The sequence below is a fragment of the Lonchura striata genome, chromosome 29 (genome assembly GCF_050655825.1).
Source record: "Lonchura striata isolate lonStrDom1 chromosome 29, ASM5065582v1, whole genome shotgun sequence".
NCBI lineage: Eukaryota > Metazoa > Chordata > Aves > Passeriformes > Estrildidae > Lonchura > Lonchura striata.
In genome coordinates, this window is record NC_140731.1 from 1152769 (window position 1) to 1174055 (window position 21287).

Sequence of the window (21287 nt, forward strand, 5' to 3'; positions counted from 1 at the left end):
TTGTGTAATTGTTGGGTTTGGGTTTTATCTGTTTGCATATTAAACGCCTGCACAGGGAAGAGTCATACGTGGCTTGAAATGGGTTTTGCCTTTGGCGCAAGTTGCCGGCTGTTACTCAAATCAAAGTTTGGAGACGAGGAGCAGGCAAAGCATTGTATTTCTCAAGTGACAGCACCCCATAAACAGCCTCACGGTGAATTTCAACGTTCTCCCGCTGCACCCAGCCCCTTGCCCTGACCCTTTGCAGAACCAGCACGGGGCGCTCAGGCCCACACGAGCCCTGCGCCCGTGGCTTTGCTGGAAATAACAACCCGGTTTGGCCTGAGAAGGGCTTTTCCTGCCCCGAACAGCCCCTCTGGAGCGGTGGGCACGGAGCAGGCCCAGGCCTGAGGGTCCCGGGCCCTCCCGGCGTCCCCGTTGCTAAGCAACGAGCGCTGGCACCATCCGCCATCACAAAATATGGCACCTGGGCGGCTTCAGCGCGCGGGCAGCCGCGCCCCGCCGGGCAGGCAGACCGCGCCCTCAGCAGACATGGCACCGGGCTGGCTTCAAGGAGCCCACTGAGCGCAGCCAACGAGAGGCAGGGGGAGGGGACGGGGGGAGCCGGGGCGCGCGGCGATTGGCTGGCGGCGCGGATTCAAACCGGAGCGCGGGGCCGTTGGGGCTGCGCGCGCCGCTGGGGCCGGAGCCGCGGCCCGGGCGCCGGAGCCTGAGGGGAGCCTGAGGGGCTCGGGTGAGTGCGGGGACCGGCTGGGAGGAACCGGGGGCTCGGGGGAGCCTGAGGGGCTCGGGTGAGTGCGGGGACCGGCTGGGAGGAACCGGGGGCTCGGGGGAGCCTGAGGGGCTCGGGTGAGTGCGGGGACCGGCTGGGAGGAACCGGGGGCTCGGGGGAGCCTGAGGGACTCGGGTGAGTGCGGGGACCGGCTGGGAGGAACCGGGGGCTCGGGGGAGCCTGAGGGGCTCGGGTGAGTGCGGGGACCGGCTCGGAGGAACCGGGGGCTCGGGGGAGCCTGAGGGGCTCGGGTGAGTGCGGGGACCGGCTCGGAGGAACCGGGGCTGAGGGGACTGCGGGGCATCCTGAAGGCTGAGGGGGGCCCTGGGGGGAAGGATCCCGGGCCCGCCCAGGCCCTTCCATCCCGGCGCTGTCGCAGCCCCGGCCGCCCGGCTCGGAGGGCGCTGTACGGGCCGGGCTGCTCCCGTCCCTGCGGCCTCGGGGGTCGCGGTGATGGTGGTGATGGTGATGCTGGTGATGATGGTGATGCTGGTGCTGGTAATTGAGGCACCGAGCTGGGCGTGCCCCGCGCTGTGCGTTCGCACGACGGGGGCAGAGCTTTTCCTCTCGCCTCGTATTGCACCTATTAAAGTATCGAGGTGTTGATGCCCCTGTGAAGTCTGTACCTGTGGAACAGGTACCCCAAAGCCTTCTGTGCTGGCAGGTTTATGTGCCCTGCACCTCTCCCAAGCCTTCCAGCACTCGCTCATTTCCCAGCCCCTGGTGCCCTGCCTGCTCCTCTCTCATTTGTGAAATCATTTCTGTCTTGCTGAGCTGGAGACTTTCCCCTTCGCTGCCTCTGTTTATGCCGTTGTTGCTGCTGTTTGGGAGAAATGTGCTGACTGGTTGAATTTTAACAGCTATTTGCAGGAGGAGCTGTAAGTTAAAATGCAGCTAAATATAAAACTGTATTAAAATTCCCCGGAATGTTGCTCCTATTTTTATCTTACAAAGTGCTGAAAACTTGCAGGTTTTTAGTGGCCTAGATAGTACCAAGTTATTTGTGGGCAGGGCATGGGCTGTGTTCTGTAACCTTTCTGAAGGGAAGGACTTGGGATCCCTCATCTTGCCTTGGGTTGTGAGTGTCTCTGCTGTGCCGCGGGACAGTGGAAGCACTAAGGTGGGCAGATCTGCCTCTCTCCAAGGCTCTGTTATCCATAAACCGTGGAGGGCTGTAGATTTTCATTCCCAATGAGAAAAAGTAGATGCATATATCTCCATAAAACATGAATTTTGTTTGTGCAGCTTCTCAAACCCGCCTGAAAGCATTACAACCAGTAACTCTGAGGCTGGTTCTCTTTCCTTTGGGCTGGTTTCTGCTCGGAGGTGGGAGGGAAGGGTTGAGCTGCTTGTTCAGCTGTGTTTTTTTGGCAGGAGGATGGAGATTGCCATGGTGAACCTGCGGGGTCTGTACGAGCATCTCACGCGCCAGGCCGAGCTTCTGAGCGAAGGAAACGAATGCCGTGAGTTTTGTCCCTGAAGAATCTGCTGAAGATGCTAAAACCAGACTGATCTGGGCTCTTCCTTTGTGGAGAAACATCAAGTCCCAGCTGAATTTCCATGCAGGGTCACGTTCTGCTTGTAGCAAACTGGCTTTGTCCTGTGTTCCAGCTCTTCTGGGTGGTGCTGAAAGGAAGAAAAAAATGAGAAATGGAAGAGCTCATGGCCATCTCTTGTGTGGCTGGCTTCTCCATGCCTCAGTTGGGAGCAGGAGGAAGAATGTCTTCCTGGAAAAGCCAGTTGGGGATTGGAGGGGTCTGCCCAGGGAGGTTTGGACACATCCCTGGAGGTGTCCAAGGAATGGCTGGACGTGGTGCTGTGGGCTGGGTGACAAGGTGGGGATTGGGTCTTTTCCAACCTCAGGAATCCAGGGATTCTTTGTGAAGCTGCTGTTAGCTGCTCCTCTGCTTGCCCAGCTAAGGCTTCATGTGCTTTCTCCTCAGAGTTTATTCAGTTAGCCAAGAACTTTGAGGAGAACCGGAGGAAATGGCAGAAAATAGAGGAGGAGCTCAGCAGGTGCAAAGATCGCCTCATGAAGACAGAAGCTGAACGCAGTGCCCTGGACGTGAAACTGAAACATGCCCGCAATCAGGTGGACGTGGAGATCAAAAGGAGGCAAAAAGCTGAAATGGACTGTGAGAAGCTGGTGAGTAATTCCTGTGTTACCCCTCAGCTCTTGAGAGTGTGGAGACAAGGCGATTAAACTGCACTGATCAGTGGCAAATAAGGACTGGCACCCATGGGGAGGAAAGGAAAACTAAAAAGCAAGGAATTGGCTCGGCTCCTCGGAGCAGCCTGCTGCTTTGATCTGGGAAAGGAGACTGGCTGCTGATGGAACCTAGCTGCCATTACCTGTCTGCAGCCATTAGCAGTCCATTGACACAAGTTCTGAGAGCTTATCTCGGCTATCTCAAGCGCTGGGTCGGGTCTTACAGTAATTAAACACGGTGTATCCAGCTGCTGATATTATCTTTGTTTGAAGGAGAGGCAAATCCAGCTGATTCGGGAGCTGCTCATGTGTGATGCCTCCGGCAGCATCCAGCTCAGCGAGGAGCAGAAGTCTGTCCTCGCCTTCCTGAACAGGCCACAGGCTTCAGTGGGAAGTGCAGGCAACAAAAGGTAGGGAAACAGCATTTCATCTGAAGTGTCAGGCATCAATCCAGCTGTCGGCCCCTGTGACACATCCTGCACCCATGTCAGCAGTTTCCCTTTTTGTTCCACTTTAAAATACGGCTCTTCTGAGTCAGTGGGATTGTTCTGGAACCGTGACTGACTGAAAGCCAAACTGATACAAGCTTCTTCTAATTTGTGTTTTTTTAGGCTGTCTACAATAGATGAATCTGGCTCAATTCTGTCAGACATCAGCTTTGACAAGAGCGATGACTCACTGGTAATGTAACTCCATTTCTCAAGTTCTCCTCCCCTGTAAAGCCCGAGGGGAGGGGGTTGATCTCCAGAGACCCTTTGTGTTTAGATTACTGGGATATTAACCTGGCTGAGCTGATTTGCATTTCCGAGCCTGCTGTTGGCTAAAGTTTGATGAAAGCCCTGGCCAGGGGCTGTGTGGTATTTACCATTAACCAATGCTGTGTCTTTCCCCCAGGACTGGGATTCTTCGGTGGTGAAAGCTGTCAGGCTGAAGAGGCGAGAGAAGCGGGTATTGTTCAATTGTTCCTGTCACATAGTTTCCATTGTTCCCCCTGGCTGCCACAATGCCACCATCTGTCACCTCACAGCCACCTGTAGTGACCTCTGAGCCACTGAAAACAGACCTTGTGCTCCTACTGTGGGGGTTTAGATTGAAATTTAGGTCTGAAGTCATTTGTTTACTGAAAATAAGTGGAGTTTAGTATATCCTGTGCTGTTACAGTCTGGGGTTTGCAAGAAAACACTCGGAGATTATTAACAGCTCCCAGATTAGGGGAAAATGGTGTAGGAAGCTACATTTTTCTATTTTGTAAAGGAGCTTGTGCTCATTCTGCTTTAATCTGCAGAAGATACAGGTGAGAAAGAGCATGAAACCATCACCTAGTGGAGCTGGGAAGAGTCTGGGACTTGCTTAATTGCTGGTTTTTTTTGTGTGTAGTTCATGGGTTTGTTGGGGCTTTTTTGTCCTCCTTCCTTAGGTCCAGTTTCTTTTTTTTCTGATCTGAATGATGAAGCTGGCTAGGAAAATTATTTGAAAGAGTTTCACTAATTCTTCTGGCACCTCCAAGGTTGCCATGAAGCAGTACCCCTGAAGGACTTGTCAGCACACACCACAGATGCATGAAGTGTTCAGTCCTTCTAGCCATCCTGGGCCAGTGTAATGCCAAGTGAACAGCATTCCTGCTTTGAGAAAAGAATGTGCTCTCTTTTCAGCGCTCTTCCAGGCAGTTTGCTGAAGGCCCCCCAGCTCCTCAGAAGAAATCCAGATCTATCAGCAACACAGCAGACCAGGTATGGTGGTCACAGCTGGCTTCGTGTACACCTGGTCACAGTTCCTGCCTCTTTCCGGGGCCACAGCAGTTCTGTCACTGGTGTATTTGTCATTCCAGGCTAATGAATCCATAGTAGCAAAGACCACTGTGATGGTCCCCAACGATGGTGGCCCAATTGAAGCCATTTCTACCATCCAGACAATGCCTTACCCTCGGAGGAGCCGGAGGAAGAGTGGTAGGTGTAACATCCCTGTCCTGTCCTGACACATCTACACAGGTTATCCTGAAATGTTTGTTATTCCTGCCAGGACCTGGGAACTGCTTCTAATTTATGATGCTCATGTGTCTGGGGGCAGAGGGTGATTCCAGCCTCTTCCTCTTGTGTCTTCCAGGTCCTCTGCAGCCCTGGAACAGTGAGTCCAGCATAGGCAGTAAGCAGCTGGAGTCCAAGCTGGACACTGATGGCTCCAGCACCCCACAGCACAACGGGGGAGTGAGACTGCACGACTTTGTTTCAAAAACGGTGGGTCTACAGCAGGAGGAGCTTAGAAAAGCATCTCCTTCCTTCTTGAAATGTGTATGATAAGAGGCTGCCAGCTGTATCAAAGGAGGTTTAGGTTGGATATTGGAAAAAGTTTCTTCTCCCAGAGTGGAGGTTGTGCACTGAACAGGCCCAACAGGGAACAGGCACAGCCCCAGGGCTGCCAGAGCTCCAGGAGAGTTTGGACAACGCTCCCAGGGATGCACAGGGGTGGGATTGTTGGGGTGTCTATGCATGGCCAGGAGCTGCACTGGATGACCTCTGTGCCTCTCTTCCAATTCAGGCTATTCCATGATTCTGTGATTAGTCTCAGGTCAACATGACCAGTACCAGTTACCTGCATGTTACCCAGTTTAGTGCAGTGTAGGAACTCAGGAGGAATTAATCTCTCTCTGTGTTCTCTGGATCTCCAGGTTATCAAGCCAGAATCGTGTGTTCCTTGTGGGAAGAGAGTCAAGTTTGGGAAGATCTCTCTGAAGTGCAGAGACTGCCGGGTGGTGGCTCACCCCGAGTGCCGGGAGCGCTGCCCCCTGCCCTGCATCCCCACGCTGACGGGCACTCCAGTCCGCATTGGGGAGGTGGGTCTGTGCCCCGGGCTTGGGGCTGGCTACCAGAGGGGCCACCCCGGCTTGGGACTTGCTCAGCTCCAAGAATGCCTTCCCAGCGAAGCTCCTGTTGCTCAGAGCTGCATAATGACATGCAAATGAGCTTGCTAATGCATCGTTGCACAAGCAGGGAGGGGGTGTTAGGGGTGTAATGGTAGGAGGGCGTTGAGTGGGGAAGGTGGCAGCTCTGGGCAGCGTTGTGCTGATGGATGTGATGTTTCTTCATCAGTCCTTAGAAGAGCACAATTCTTGTTTTGAGGCCATAGATCTTGCTGTGAATTCCTGAGGGAGTATTTTCCATGTATTGGTGACTGAATCCATCTTTTTTTTTACTGTCCCTTCTGCCTTTTAGGGCACCTTGATGGATTTTGTCCCTTCTACTCCTCCAATGATCCCTTCCATCATTGTGCACTGTGTTAATGAGATTGAGCAACGAGGGCTGCATGAGGTAAGAAGAAAATGAGGTGTGAAACAGTATTAATGAAATGGGTCGTGGTGTTAGGGAAGCAAATTGTTAACCCAAATATCCCTTATTTATGGTGTGCATTGTGCTGCTTAGTGGGTGACTCGGTGTGGGGAGAAGGTGAGGATGGAAGAAAACCAATTGACCTCCTCCTCTGAGCCAAGCTTTGTGCCAACAGACAGGTATTTACCGCATCTCTGGCTGTGACAAGACTGTGAGGGAACTGAAGGAGAAGTTTCTCAGAGCAAAGAACATTCCTTTGCTCAGTAAAGTGGATGATATCCACGCCATCTGCAGCCTTCTCAAGGACTTCCTGCGCAGCCTGAAAGAGCCCCTTCTCACCTTCCGGTTAAACAAGACTTTCATGGAAGCTGCAGGTGAGGAACTGCTGCGTGACATCTCCAGCTCTTTCCTGAGGCTCAGTGGTTGTGGTTTTGCTGTCAAGGGAACCAGCAGGCCTTGGTGCTCTGTGGAGCCCTTGTGCCTGAGTCCTAGTTGGGCAGGATACAAGATTATTAGCACACTTGAGAAGTTTCTGGCCTCTTTATATCTCAGGGTAGCTGTGACAATGAGGGGAAAATTGTAGCTTCTGGGAGCACTTTCTTAGGTCTAAATATTATTTTTTCCTGCTAGAAATCCCGGATGAGGATAACAGCATCGCTGCTATGTACCAAGCAGTTGGAGAACTTCCTCAGGCCAATAGAGACACCTTGGCTTTCCTCATGGTCCACCTGCAGAGGTACATTCTGATGGACAGGGGGTGTGGGACCAGGTGATCTCAAAGGTCCCTCCTAACCCAAACCATTCTGTGATCTGAAAGGGGAAGGTTACCTCACTGGTGCTTTTTTTCTAATTGGGTCTGGTTACTGCTTGTGAGCATGAAGTCTTCATACTGGAACCAACTGAGAGGCTAAGTTTGTGTGGGACAGGGGACTTGTATCACGAGTGAAGGGGGGAAGCTACATTCTTTCTTAATTTCTTTTGATGCAGGGTGGCTCAGAGCCCGGACACTAAAATGGACATCTCCAATTTGGCCAAAGTCTTTGGCCCTACAATAGTCGCCCACGCGGTACCAGATCCTGACCCCATGACCCTCCTGCAAGACACAAAGCGACAGCCCAAGGTAGGACAAACCTTGATTTTCTCTCTTCCAGTCCAAACCATTCCACAATTCTGTGATCAGTGGCTCACAGGTGTCTCTGTAGGTTGTGGAGCGACTCCTGCTGCTGCCCATGGACTACTGGAGCCAGCTGATGATGGTGGAGCAGGAGAACATTGACCCAGCACATGTGATTGAGAACACCAACGCCTATTCCACTCCACGGACACCTGAGGTGCAAGGTAATCCTGCCTTCTGCTCTGTTACTAAAAACAACAACCCTCAACCCAAGCAGCCTGTGAGGCTCTGGGAGCCAGCCGTTCCTCGATTCATGGGGGCAGAGGAGAAAGCAAAGTGTGCCAAGAAATGCCAGATTTGTCTAGTGCTTTTCACAGATGCCAGGGAATGCCTGATGTTCCCTGTACAGCAAAGAAAACTTCAGCTGTCCCCACACTGTGCTGCTCTCTTTTGGCAGTGAGCATCCTGGGGCCTCTTACCACCCCGGAGCATCAGCTCTCCAAGACGCCCTCGTCCAGCTCCCTGTCCCAGAGGGTCCGCTCCACCTTCAGCAAGACCACCCCCAAGTAAGTGCTGAGTGCCAGGGGGTGTTGTCATGTTGTGTTTGGAATGACTGCAGGTGGTTTTGGGTGCTTTAGGAGAACTGAGACTTTTGAGGGCAGCCTGCACTTACTACTCAGTGAACCCTCCCTTAATCTGTGCTGTGGGAGCAGCAGATTTGGGTAACAAACATCCTCTGGTGTAGGGAGAGGAACATTGCTTGGGAGGTGGGTGAATGTTCCCTGGAAAAGGGAGAGTTGGATCTTCTGTGTCCAGAATTCCAAACTGATATTCTTGTGTTTATCTTGAATTAGATTTGGGAGCAAAAGCAAGTCAACAACCCAGCTTGGGCATCAGGGTAACTTCTTTGCCTCTCCTATGCTGAAGTGAAGACCTGGGAGCTGGTCTTGTCCTGGCATTTGCACACCAATACTCACCAGTAGAAGAAATACAGGCTGTCTCCGTGGCCCCTGGTAGCTTATATGAAATAATGTTTTGCCTTTTATCTTTCAGCTTAACTGAGACTTTTAATGGAATTTTATAGTGCAATTTATTTTTATTATCTAATGCTGTGCTGAATGTAATATTGGTGAAGACAGTAACAAGCAGGATTTGTTCAGTGTTAATCATTAAACTCTAGAGAATTGGCATTTTCACTAACATCTGCTTTTCTCCCTGTGTGAAGTAGAGCAGTCACAAAATGAGGGTTAGTTGGTTTTTAGGACTCTGTAGAATGTTCTTGGCACAGCAGTGTCTGAGCTTTGTCAGAATCCAGGCTTTCCATCAGCACAGTCTGTCCTACCTGGCCGGTGGTGCAGCTGCAATCCTGAGGATGGCAGTGTTGGACTGGGTTGGTGGGCAAAGTCTCTTCAAGGAACTGCCTGAGGGACTGTGGCTCCTCTGAAGGAACATTTCCTGGTCCTGTGTTTGCAAGGGGTGAATTCCCTAGAGGAGGGTGTAGATGCAAAACCAAAGGATTTCCTGGCTAGCCCAAAGGAATTAGTGCTGCTTGTGCTGGTGAGGGGAGGGAGGGTGGTTCAGTGGGGGTGGGAGTCCTACTTTTCCATGTCAGGACCTGGGACCTTGCCCAGTGCTGTGTGAAGACACCTGTGCAACACAAACAAATCTATCAAGTGGCTGTTTTTATTGAGCTTTGGAAAAATGTCCTGACTGTGCAACAGTTAAGTAAATTCTGATGTTTTACACAACCCATGGGTTTGTGTTCTCGTTGTGGTTTTAACTCGTGTATTTTCACCCAGGCATGTGTGGCCTCACTGGAGCCTGAGGGGCTGCTCTCTGAGGAGCTCCTGCCCCAAGGACTGATCCCAGCCAACTTTGCTGCTGGGGGCAGGATGCTGCCCTGGCCTGTGGCTCCTGGGTCCAGGGGACAAAGGAGGATGACAGGTTTGATCCCCACTGTGTTGGGAGGTGAAATAGCCTAGGGTGGGTGTGCTTGCCTGGGGTGTTTCTCTTTCCCCTTGATTGTGAGGTCTGGGGGGTGAAGTGTTTGCAGGGGGATATTTCTGGGTGTTTCAGACACACCAGGTGTACATGAGAGAGGTACTAAGGTGTGTTCTCCTTACCCAAATTCTGGTTTTGGGCACACTTGGTCCTTTCTTGGAGCATCTTTTCCCAGACTAGGTCCTTACCTGTTCCTCACTGGAGCAGATGTGTGGTCACTGTTGGTGGGACCTGCTGAGGGACATCTGCCCTGGTCCCTGAGGCACTGCTCTGTGGGGACAGGTAGGTTTGGGGACATCTGGGGAAGCCACTCCCACTTGGGTACTGCTGGGCACAAAGGTGATCCTGGCAGTGCTTGAGATGGGGGGTGCCCACCTGTGCCTGCAGGTAAGGACACAAATTCCAAGTGGGAAGGGTCTGGGGGGTGGAGAGTGAGGAGAGGGTAGATCTTTTTTGTTCCATGCTCTGGATGCTTCAGGCTGCAAGAAGACCACCAGCAAGGAGAAATCACACAGAGAAATATTTATTAATCAAAGATTTTTAAAAGCCTCAGTGTGGCTGCAGAAACAGGGATGAAAATGTCATTCCTGGTGGGAACCAGTACAAGAAAGCTCCTGGTTTATGTCCAGGCAGGGACAGGCATGCGTGTGCTTCTGAGGATTAATGCAGATAAAATCACCCCTGTGGGCTCCTTAATCAGCATCATTTAATGCATTTGGACAGGCCAGTGACCATCTGTGTCCTGTACAGGACTTCACCTTCATCATGGCTCCTCACTGATCTTGTGGAAGAATTCACCTGGTTCATTGCAAATGGTAGAATTCTTATAATTAACAAGTTGATTTCTCACATTTCCCTAATTGGCATTCAGTTCTGATCAATGGCAGCTCCAAGGGAGAGACACAAGTCCACAGCTGCAGAAGATTGTGCTCAGACCCTGTAAGACAAATTCTTCACTCTTGTTTTCATTCCCTCTGGGAGAAGCAGGACACAGCATCGTGTGTAAGGCTTGGGCATTTGAGTTACCCACGAGTGGGCCTAGATTTGACAGCCGAGCAATGGGACAGTGTGAGGAGCTGACCGAACCACCAGGTCCACGTGAGGGATGGGCCTGCTCTGCAGGGCCAGCCAGTCCTTTTGGCCTTCAAGCCTTGGGAAAAGTCATGCCCTACTCTCTGTGGGCTGATCCTCATCATCTAAACCGAGTGCAGCAGGTTCCTTGGGCAGTGCCGGTCGGCCTCTTGGAAGAAGTGGTAGATGGCGCTGGCAGCCTGGGTGTTACCCTTGCTCTTGTAGATGCCAGCCATCTTCACCAGCCTGCGCCCACAGTCCTGCCTGTGGTCTGTCTGCAGGGGAATGTTGTAACATTCCATGAACTTGGCTTTTGCCTTCTCCAGGGATCTCTCTCGGTAGAGGAAGTACTTTCCCCAGGAGCGACTCAGGGCTTGACGGCATCTGAGGCTCAGGGTGTTGATTTTCCTCTCCAGTTCCATGTAGATCTCTTTTTCCTTTGCTGGGTTTTCTGCACCAATGAACTCTGCCAACTGAAGCTTGGCAAGTGTAAGGTCAAGGTCTGGATGTGTCTTCACAATTTTCTGGAGGTCCTTGATGGCTTTACGCCGTATCTTATCCTTGTCTTCCTCCTTTGCTTTAACCCACTGTTGCTTGTAGCAGTTGGCCAGGGCCTGGTAGAGAAGATGGTAACCTGGCTCCTGCTGCAGGGCTCGCTGGATGATCTCAAGCGCTCGCTCTGTCGACCGTGGCATCCAGAAAAAAGCTGATAGTTTGAGGACCTCTGGGTCAGAGCTTTTCTCTGCACATTCTTTGGCCAAGCCAATTGACCTTTCTCCATCTACTTGTTCAAGTAGCCTGGCCAAATATATTTTGGCTTTGTAGTTATCTGGCTGCTCATTGACAATTCTTTCCAACTGGATTCTGACTTCTCTTTCAGTATCAGGTTGCCAGGAGGAATTCCAGGAGGAATAAAGAGCCATTGCAAGCCCAGTACGGAAAGATCTGTTCTGTGGTTCAAGCATCAAGGCCATGTTGAAGCACTCTCTTGCCCGTTCCCCGTTTCGGGCTCTGATAGCCAGGAGGGACCAGCCCTTCTGGGCCTGGATGTGCGGGATCAGCCGCACATCCCAAGGAGTTGGGCAGAGCTGCTGAACTCGTTCCAGGCAGGTTTCAGCCTCCTGGTAGGAGCCCTGAAGGTAATGAACCCAAGCATAATTCCCATAGATGACCAAAGAGCCAGCAGTAGATGCCAGCTGCTCCTCTTCCTTGTGTCCCTCAGCAGCTCTGAGGCTCTGCAGAGCTTCCTTGCTCTGGTTATTCAGTTGGTGCAGGTATGCCTGGAGCCCCAGGAGGGCCAGCTGGTTCTGGTGGGCTGTATGCTTGATCTCAACATCCAGCTTCTGCAGGAGATGCTGAGGACTGTGAGATTCAACACCCAACATCCAGGTGAAGTGACACTGAAGGGCATCCAGCTTCTCCTTCAGCTGCTTCTTGCTACAAAGAGGACACTGAGTTATTGAAGGGTGGACACTGGGATGCCCACCCTGAGCAGGAAGAGAGGAAGGGAGGTGGAGGAGAGACTTTCTCCAGTTGCTCAACACATCCCTTGCACTTGGGCTACTAAAGAACCTGCAAATGGTTGTTCCAATCGGCCCATTTCTCAGGGAGCTCTCTTTGAGCCTTGGAGAACAGAGAGCCAGGAATGGGGTCACCAGTGCTCCCTCACCTAAGGCAAAGGCCCTGGCACGGGTTGTAAAAAGGGACAGTAGAGCCAGCCCCACCCACACAGTGAAAACTTCTTCGCCTTCTATGGGGTTGTGTCTTCAGCTGAAGGGTGAAGAAACAGTTCAGAAAAGAGCCTCCAACAAGGTAAGGAAGATGTTAGACTGGTGTGTCTCTTCTGAGAGGAAAGGCTGAGAGAGCTTACTGCTCAGCCTAGAGAAGAGCAGGCTCAGAAGCACCTTGGAGCTGTAGAAATACTTGAAGGGAGAGTACAAAAAAGTGCCAGGCTTTTTTAGTGGTGCCCAGTGCCAGGGCAAGAACACAAACAAGCCCAGGAAGCTCCATCTGGACATCAGGAAACTTAACTGTGAGAAGAAGAAAAGCATTGCACATTTTTCCTGGATAGGTTGTGCAGTCTGCACCCTCAGAGAGACTCCAGAGCTGTCTGGATGCAGCACCTTGGACAAGGTGACTTTCAGAGGCTCTTTCCAGCCTTAACCGTGGTGAGGTTCTGAGCCAGGATGCTGTGCTGAGCCTTGTGCCCCCCACACGCTGAGGTTGTGGGAGCTATGACAAGAAGGAATGCTGTGCACTCACCTCAGTTTTGCTGCAGGCAACATTTCACTGTTGAGGAATGATGGCTTGGCTGCACCTTTTCCACACAGCAACAGATCCTGGGCAGGACAGTCTGTAAGCTAGGGACTGAGCCTTAAATAGGAAAGTTCTCTCCTGGGTGGAGTGACATGAAACCACTTATCTAGGATGAAACGAAACTGGGGGAGTTTAAACCAAAAATGAAAGTGTCCTCTTCCTATCTGGAGTTACCACCTGCCCTTCATAAAATGACACTGGGGAAGGAAGGGAACCCTGTGGTCAGAGCAGCAGGGGCTGGACTCCACCCTGGAGACCTTGTCCCTGCTGAAAAGAACTTTGGGGTCACAGCTTTTAGCAAATATCTGGTATAAGGTTATGGAGGATCAGAATGGAAACATGACATCACCATTATCAGCGATGAGCCAAAGGCTCCTTGTGACTCTGCAGGACTTTGTCCCCAGGGCTTGCCTAGATCTGCCCTTGCTGGAGTTTCTCACCAGCCTGTCACAGAAACTGCCCAGCAAAAAGGGGATGGGAACTGCAGTTGCACGGTTTTGTGTGAGGCACAGGTAAATCCCAATTCCTTCCCTAAGGAGCAGGAAGTGCTGACAGCTGAGCTGGAGATGGCCCCGGGGATATCAGCAACTCACCAGGAAGTCATTGCTGACCATTGAGATTTTGGCAGGTGACAGAAACCAGTGGAAGTGACAGAAAAAATACAGGTAAAATGCAGGACGTGTGGTACGTCTGGGTGTAACGGGGGATTATAGCCCTGGGAAGAAAGATCCCAGTGGAGAGAATAGCAGAAAATGCATTTTAAAAGTAGCTTCAAGTAAACTCTAGACACAGAAGGAAGAAACCACCAGCCTTGGAATCATATTCCTCCCAGCAAAGAAGAAAAAGCCCATCACTATTTCCCCCTCAGGATGCTGATGAGTCACTGCAGCAGCGCAAAGGAAGGAGGAGAATTTACTGCTGGAGGAGCGGGATAGATGCTTTTATTCCATGTGTTTACTTTTTTCTGTTGCTGACAACCTTTAATAGAAAATGAGTAATTTGGCTATTAGTGTTAGCACTGCTGGATGAACAATGAGTGATTGCTCTATCTTGATTAGGCTGAAGCATTAATTAGACAGCGGGTAACATCTAATTCTTGAATCTTCACATCAGCATCTTCTTTCAGCATCTTTCTGTGCATTTGGGCTTGACCAAGCTGCTTCTCTCTTGCCTGAGGTGGCCAGGATGGGGCTGTGTGAGTTGGTGCTGGGCAGATGTTTTGTCTTCCTGGGCTGGGGCAGAACTGGCAGCATGGAGGAGAAAATTCACTGCTCAAATCCCTGAGGCCTTGACAACAGTTCTTGGCTACTCCTGCTATTATTAGGGCTGGTTTGAGGATGATTACAGTTTTGTGCAACATCTATTAATACCATACAAAGCTTGGATGGAAGTCAAAAATAACAGCAAATGAGAAAGCTACCAACCAGCAGCCAAATAGGAAGTACAGGCAAGGCTTGGTGTGAAAGATAAATGGTGGGAAGGAAAAGCAAAAGAGCTGCAATGAGATGCAGAGGAAAAAATAATACAAATATTTTTGTTGGTGGTTTGAAAACAGTCCTTGGCTTAAAAACATTGTTACATCAAATAACACTGAACGGATTTTGAGCTGATTTGAAAGGAAATCCTGGTTTATTGGTCCAGAAAATCACCTGCTTGTTATAAAGTTCCTTCAGCTGATTCTAGGCCACAGGGAAGGGGCTCTGGACCACCAGAGCGAGCTGCAACATGGAGCAGGAAAGACAGAACCTGGAAATGCTGCTCTGCAAACAGTGCCTGCAGTGTTGGGAAGCTTCAAGAAGCTCCATCTGAGTAGCCAAAGCCAGAACTAAAAATACTTTGAGGTGTGGCTGCAGAATTTCCCTGCCACGGTTTGAGTCCCGGCTGAACATCTCTTAATTGTCTGTAACTTCCTTACTGGCATTCAAGTTCAGGTGAGGCTCCTATGAGTAAGAAGACAGGTGACAAAAAGGTGTTTTCTGTTTGTCACAGTTTCTATTGCACCTTTCCAGCTCACATTGGCTGCGCTGCTCCCATGGGGAGTACAAACCTCTCTGGAGAGAGTGGGAAAAGCAGACTATAAACATTATAAATCTTTAACCCTTAAACCCTTTCACAGAGGTGTTTAATTCATGGCTTTGTACAAATCCCTGGCTGAAAACCTGGGGTCTCCACTGCCTGGAAACTTGAGGAGAGAATCCTTTGCTATCAAGGTGCTGAAAGCCTGGCACAGGTCACCCAGAGAAGCTGCGGCTGTCCTTGGATCCCTGCAAGTGTCCAAGGCCAGGCTGGATGGGGCTTGGAGGACTCTGGTCTGCTGGAACCATGGCAGGAACATGGAACTATGGATGATTTTTTAGGTCACTTCCATTGTAAACCTTTCTATTACTTCAGTATCTTTGATGAGACCAAAACAGGTAATGTTTCTCCTAGAAAAGGGCTTTAGGATCTTCAAAAATGCCCATCTTCCCCTCCTGTCTGTTTGCTGACAATCTCTCCTGAGCACGGGTGCTGCTGCGGGACTCGGTGCCAGCAGATGGCAGAGGCTCCCCACGGATGACCCTGCTGGGTTTTTGCAGTGCCGTTCTCCCCCAGCCTGTGAAACAGAGCGATGCTTTTGCACCACTTTTCGATTTCTGCCTCGCAGCTGGATTCTTTTTTAACAATATTCCAACCCCACTCCCCTTTGGATGAAAATATCTATATTTGGGAAAGAGGTGGTTTCCCATGGAAGAAAACAGAGCAGGACCTTAGAGATCTCCCTGGGGAGTGTCCTCATCCTTCTGAGCTGAGCAGGACCCAAGGGAAGGGCAGCATTTAAAATGAAAAAGAAAAATATTTTTTATGTAATATAGGCAGAAGCTGTGAAACCAATATTGTTGCCTCGCCACAACATTTGCTCTCCTTGTTTCCAAACGCTTTGGATGTGCAGCCTCTGTGCACACCCTGGTTCTGCCTCACTCTGGTAGAGGTGCTTGGATCGACTGATTCCTCTGGATAAAGGCGGCCTGGACTTTCTGCATCGCACACACCTGAGAGCTGGGTGACCACCAGAGCCTGGATTGCTGCTGTGGGGTGACACAGGGAGCTCTGGCTGGAGCTGGCAGGGAATAGCTGCACTCCAGACACTCCTGCTTTCCCCCCAAACCTGACAGGGGATGCTTGTGATGCTTTTCTCTCCTGGGCAGCTGCTCAAGCAGAAAACAGAGCTGTTGTGCATTTCAAACACCTTCCCGAAGCGCTTTTCTCTCCTGATTTAATCCATCTCTAAAACCATGAGGCTTTGCCTGCCTGTTTACAGCCGGGTGAGGCAATGAGGTCACTGCAGAGGCTTGATCAGCATGGGAGAAACGATTCCAGGGAGCAGAGCGCAGATGATAGCGAGGGGTTCGGTTAACTCCTCGCCATCCCCAGCACCCAGGGTGTGTCTGGAGGGGCTGGAAGACACTGAGATACCAACGGCCTCCCCTGGCTGCTCAGGGAGGGCAGCTTATCTTCCAGAGCAAAGCCTTCCCTGTTATCAGCACCCCAGAGACACTCAACTGTCTTCCAACTGCTCTGATGGGGTGATAAACCCGGAGCATTTGCTGCTCAGCCAGGCTGGGAAGCTCCAGAGCACTCAGGGCTCATCTGGGGCAGGGAGAACAGCAAAACCCTGGTGGGGAGCATTGGGAGAGGTTGGGATGTTCAGAGTTGTGAACTCTCCCTTTTGATCCAGCTCCTGCCCTGTGAGGGGCTGTAACCTTCACCCCACCTGGGAGCGAGAAAAACTCAGGAAGTTAAAAAAAAAAAAAAAGGCAGTGAAAATTCAGAAGGAATTTCTTTATGGAAAGGACGGTCAGGCATTGGAAGGGGTTGGCCTTCTGGAGGTGTCCAGGGAATGAGTGGATGTGGTACTCAGTTCTCTGGTGGGGATCAGGCACAGCTTGGTCTCAGAGGCCTTTTCCAACCTGAGTAATTCAGGGATTCTGTGTGAAACGCTGGAAGTGGCTCCTGCAGCTCCGCTTGGAGCAGTCCCAGAATTCAGACACTCCTCAAGAGTGGTTTTGCAGTGGTTGGAACATCCAGGACCTGCTCAATCCTTCCAGGGGACTGGGAATGGTTCAGCTCAGGGTGCAGAGAGAGAAGCCACTCTTTTTTAATCTGTTGTTAACTCCAGAAATTAATCAATGATCTGACCAGGCCCCACCAGGAGAAGATACAAGAGAATCCATGGGATTTTCAATGTTGTTACCTAATGAAAGCCAGAGCACAAGAGAAAATCAGAATTTCTGGTCCAAAGGCATGTGGCCCTGCTATCATGGCATAAACGTAATGAAGAATTGCAGTGCTCAGATTTGATAAGATTGCAGCAGCAGCAGTTCTCACTGGTAATTAACAGAGGAGTTTCTGTGTGTGGAAGGAATCTGTGGATCTCAGTTGCTCTCCAGACAAGAAGCTGATGGAGGGTGATGCCAAGAAGGCTGAAATGTCAAAACTTCAAAGGGTGATGGGTCAGATGAGGGTTATAACTGAGAGAGGAGAGAAATCTCAGTGCAGTAAGGAAAAAACAGGGTAGAGATGCACTAGAATTCATAGAATACTTTCAGGTAATTTGGGTAAGATTAAATACACTCAGCAGGTGCCAGAAAGCCAAGAAGGGAGCCTTAACCCAGAGAGGATGGAAAATAGTCAAGGAAAAACGCCAAAGGTTTCTCTTAAAACAGAGGCTGAAGATCAGAGAGAATTATGTGGTGTTGGGACTGGGAAAACAGTGGAACAAGCACTTAAACGCGTTGTTTGTCAGCGCCACAGAGAATGAGAAATTGCAACGGTAATTGGGCAAGATCCAACCATCCCAAGCAAAGATAATTGAGCTAATTTACATCTACAACGATGTTCTGAGCGCTGTGCTCCCAGGAGAGGCTGTAAATACATAAAGTTTTATGGCTTTTGATACTGTTCCATATGGCCCATGAGAAAGAGAAAGAAACGCTTCGGATAAAATCACTCCAGAGAGTATCCAAGACTGCGACAAGCCCTGCACAGAGGACAATTGTCTGTGGTTTCCCTGCAGAACAGAAGGGTAGAAGTAAAGTGTGTTTTTGAGAGCTTAAAGAATTGGAGCAGGAATGGTGGAACAGGTCCTGGATGGGACAGAAGAATGTTTCCCCTCTCACCTCCCTTGGTGGAGGCTTCTGTAGATAGCAAGGAAAAGAAGGTAATTTTAATTGCCATGAAATTAATAATTGTTCTCCCAGCTAGGGATGAAGCCTGGGTATTTCTGCTGACAGATCCTGAAAAACCCCTGCTCCCTCAAATGCTGTGTTTCTCTTGGGCTGCTGCTTTCTGAAATGGCAGCGCTCCCCTCTGAGAAGGATTTTATCCTTTGCCAAAGTCCCAAACAAGAGATTACATGATGTGATTTCCTGTGCGAGCAGGACTGCCTTTAACGACCCACTGAACCTCTCGGCCTTGAAGGTTGAGGTTTGTTTTCTTGAGCTTTAGCTTGGCACCAACCCAGCAAAGCCTTTGTGTCCTAACTTTTATCTAAACACACACACAAAGAACAGGGAGAATAAAAACATGCGGTGTCTTCTAGAAAGAGAAAACAATCTCTCTCTCTCTCCCTAATTCTGAGTCTTCCTCCATCAGCTTTCAGGAAACAAAGGGACAGAGGTGAGCTGTTTTCTCTAAACTATAATTTCCCCACAGTGAGACAACAGCTCCCTGCTCACTCCTCTGTCAAACGGAGCTGGAGGTGGTTATTTCTCACCCAGGCACGTCTAACAGCCTCATCCATTCTTTTCTTGTGGCTTTTTCTCCTCTTTTGCAGCTCAGAGCACCTGAAGCTCTAAGAAGGCTGTCGGAGCCTTCCTGAGTGGTTTATTTTTAGCAGCACGAGCACGCTCCAGGCCCTGGGGAACGCCGTGAGTGGTGTAGAAACACTTGAAATTACCAAACTCCCCCTTTTCCACACAAGTGAGCTCTTAAACCTGCCCAGACTTTCTAATGGCTTCATCCAGTCCTTGAGATCATATTTCATTCCAGGGGGTTTTATTTGATGTTTCAGCCCTGAGATATTTCTCCCCACGTAAATGTTTATCAGGTCCCTCGACTCCCTCTCTCTGAAGAACCGAAATCCTGAAACCTCTTGCCCTGAGAGCCTTGGACGAGTCCCGTGGCACAGGGCTGGCTCTGACCCTGTGGAAGGAGAGCCCCTGATTGTTTTCCCAGGCAATCTTCCTGGGGAGCAGCTCCTCAGCCCCTCACGCCGAGGCTCTGCCGTGCGGGCATTTCATCATTTCATCGTTTCATCCGGAGCTGGAACACAGCAGCCAAGCAGAATTTCCCTTGAGCTGCAGATAAGCAGATTCTGGTGATAGGGAGGCCCTGCTCAAGCTGCCCCTGGGGTTCCAGCTTTGAGAAAAGCCTCGAGGGCTGAAGGGGAAGGAAATGTTTAATGCTGTGGACATAGGAGATGAAAAGAAAAACAACACCCAGGGAGCCTTAAACATGTTCCCTGAGCTGCCCAGGGTGGGAATCCCAAAGCAGCCACGGAGCTGCAGCAGGGCAAATGTTTTCTAAGCCTGTGTTTGGTGAGAATTCCTCAGGAACTGGCAACAAAGAGTCAGCTCATTGTGCAGGAAGCCTCAATCAGCCGTGGAGAAAGTGGATCACATATTGAAAAATCAAGTTGTCTTTGTGAACGACATGAATGATCAGATTACAGAAAGCAAATCCCTGAAAAAAAACCCCAAAAACCAAAAACAACTATTCCAGGCTCTTTACTGAAGGCTCAGAGCACAGCTGAGTGCTGAGACATGAAACGTGTCAGGGCATGCACAGCATTGCTTCTTAGAAATCACAGCTCCTCTCAGCATCAGCAGAATTTAAAAATGTCATAATTTCCACTTCCAGAGAGCAGAGGGAAATGGCACCCGGCGCTGCGTGAGTGTTATCGGAAAGATGGAGCAGGATAGCGAAGTTGTGGTCAAACCCAGCAGATGATACTTTTTGTCAGACTGGCCCTTGAAAGAAAATCTTAGAAAAATCTATAACAAATCAAGCCCAAACAGACCAAGGACTTCTGGAGAAGCAGTCCCTAATTTCAGGCAGATCCATCTGTGCTGCAGCAACAAGAACTAATGGAGGGCAGAAAAACAAAGTTACACCATGGTTGTAAATGCACAGATTGGAGGAAAATACGTGATCCTGTGCTCCTTTCCAGTTTCCAGGGACACAGGAGAGAGACTGAGCGTGGCAAGCCCTCATTTTGGGGTCACCTGCCAGAGCAGCTGATGGCTGGGCAGAATATCCAGGAACAGACTTGGTCCAAGAGAAACAGAACAGGACAAGGAGCTGCAGCTCGGGGACCTTGAATCCCAGGTCCTGCTGTGTCCTGGAAGCTCCTGGTGGGATGGGAACTCCTCATGGAGGGGTCCTGGTGATGGGCACGTCACCCCAGCAGAGGTGACAGAGGGCCACCCACATCCCCATCCCGGGAAAGGTGTCACAGCCCTGCCCACGCCTTCCAGGAGCTGCCTCCAGATGGTGCTCCAGGCAATTTTCTGGGATTTGAAAGGATTCGATTGTCCCACAGATGGCTTTTCTGGGCTCAGTGGTAAGGAAGGAGGGTGGCCCGTGCTCAGCCCTTGCAGGGAGCCTTCAGCTGCCTCTGCCAAGCTCTTCCTTGCTGTGAGCAGCTCCTCATTCCCAGCTCATGCGCTGGGAGTCCCCGAGGTTGGCCAGGAATGAGTCACAAACAAAGTCCCCGTAGGAAAGGAGAGTTACGGATTCATAACCTTGACCCCTCTGGGTAGGAAAGGTTTATTTGTGCAGTTTGCTTTATAAATAACCCAGAAAGCAGCAACAGCTTTGTTTTTCATGGTCTCGGCGTGTGGAGGAACCTCATCCAAGCCTTGCTCTGGGCCCTGGGAGTCCTGGCCAGGGAGAGCAGTCCCTGTGTTTGTTCAATGACTCAGAATGCAAAACTCACCACGAGATAAGGCCAAGGAGTGGGGTCAGTGACTCTGTGGCTGTGGGGACAGCACTGAGGACCCCCCCTGCTCCTTCTGGCTCTGGGGTCTCGCCAATTATCCTCCTTTGTCCCTTCTGGGAATCCCACAGGGCCTCCTCACTAATCTCACTGTCTTGTATCTTCAGCAAGGAATAAAGGGTTAAAAACAAACTGGAGCAATTTAGAGAAGGAAAAGATTTGAGGTCAAAGAGCAAAATGTTCCCAGAGGGATTCACTGAGGGAACCTGTGGAGTCACCAAACATATGACTCCAGGGAGAAACTGAAATCCTGAGAGGGAAATTAACCCTGTACAGGCAAGGTTAAACCTGGCATTTTAAATCTGTCAGCTGGGACGACGTTGTAGCAATCCTGTTCTACAGGCATGAGGGATCGGGGATGTTGTACCAGGAAAGGGCATTGCTTGCCAGGCTGGGGACAGGCCTGGCTTCCTCGCAGTCAGGCAGAGGTGCCACAGCCAGAGGGG

At 50.6% G+C, this 21287-nt stretch overlaps 2 protein-coding genes across 4 annotated transcripts; one reads left to right on the forward strand and one right to left on the reverse strand.

Moving 5' to 3' along the window:
* Nucleotides 1-684: 684 nt before the first annotated feature.
* RACGAP1 (Rac GTPase activating protein 1) lies at nt 685-8618 on the forward strand. 3 transcript variants are annotated; one of them, XM_021545204.3, is made up of 17 exons: nt 685-733; nt 2147-2235; nt 2716-2918; nt 3255-3391; nt 3593-3662; nt 3876-3929; nt 4634-4711; nt 4810-4927; nt 5085-5215; nt 5647-5811; nt 6191-6286; nt 6480-6678; nt 6935-7040; nt 7292-7424; nt 7507-7642; nt 7876-7984; nt 8273-8618. In XM_021545204.3, exons 2-17 carry the CDS (start codon nt 2151-2153, stop codon nt 8346-8348), a joined length of 1896 nt encoding a protein of 631 aa, XP_021400879.1. In that variant the 5' UTR covers nt 685-733; nt 2147-2150; the 3' UTR covers nt 8349-8618. The 3 variants fall into 3 exon arrangements, with proteins under 3 accessions (XP_021400879.1, XP_085418920.1, XP_085418921.1); XM_085562794.1 differs by lacking the exon at nt 685-733 and adding an exon at nt 992-1023; XM_085562795.1 differs by lacking the exon at nt 685-733 and adding an exon at nt 1295-1650.
* A 1312-nt stretch (nt 8619-9930) lies between these two features.
* LOC110478529 (antiviral innate immune response effector IFIT1-like) lies at nt 9931-12890 on the reverse strand. The gene is made up of 2 exons (XM_021545205.2): nt 12753-12890; nt 9931-11927 (listed from the first exon to the last, which is right to left on the reverse strand). The coding sequence occupies exons 1-2, from the start codon at nt 12773-12775 to the stop codon at nt 10616-10618; spliced, it is 1335 nt and encodes a 444-aa protein (XP_021400880.1). The 5' UTR covers nt 12776-12890; the 3' UTR covers nt 9931-10615.
* Between the last annotated feature and the right edge of the window lie 8397 nt (nt 12891-21287).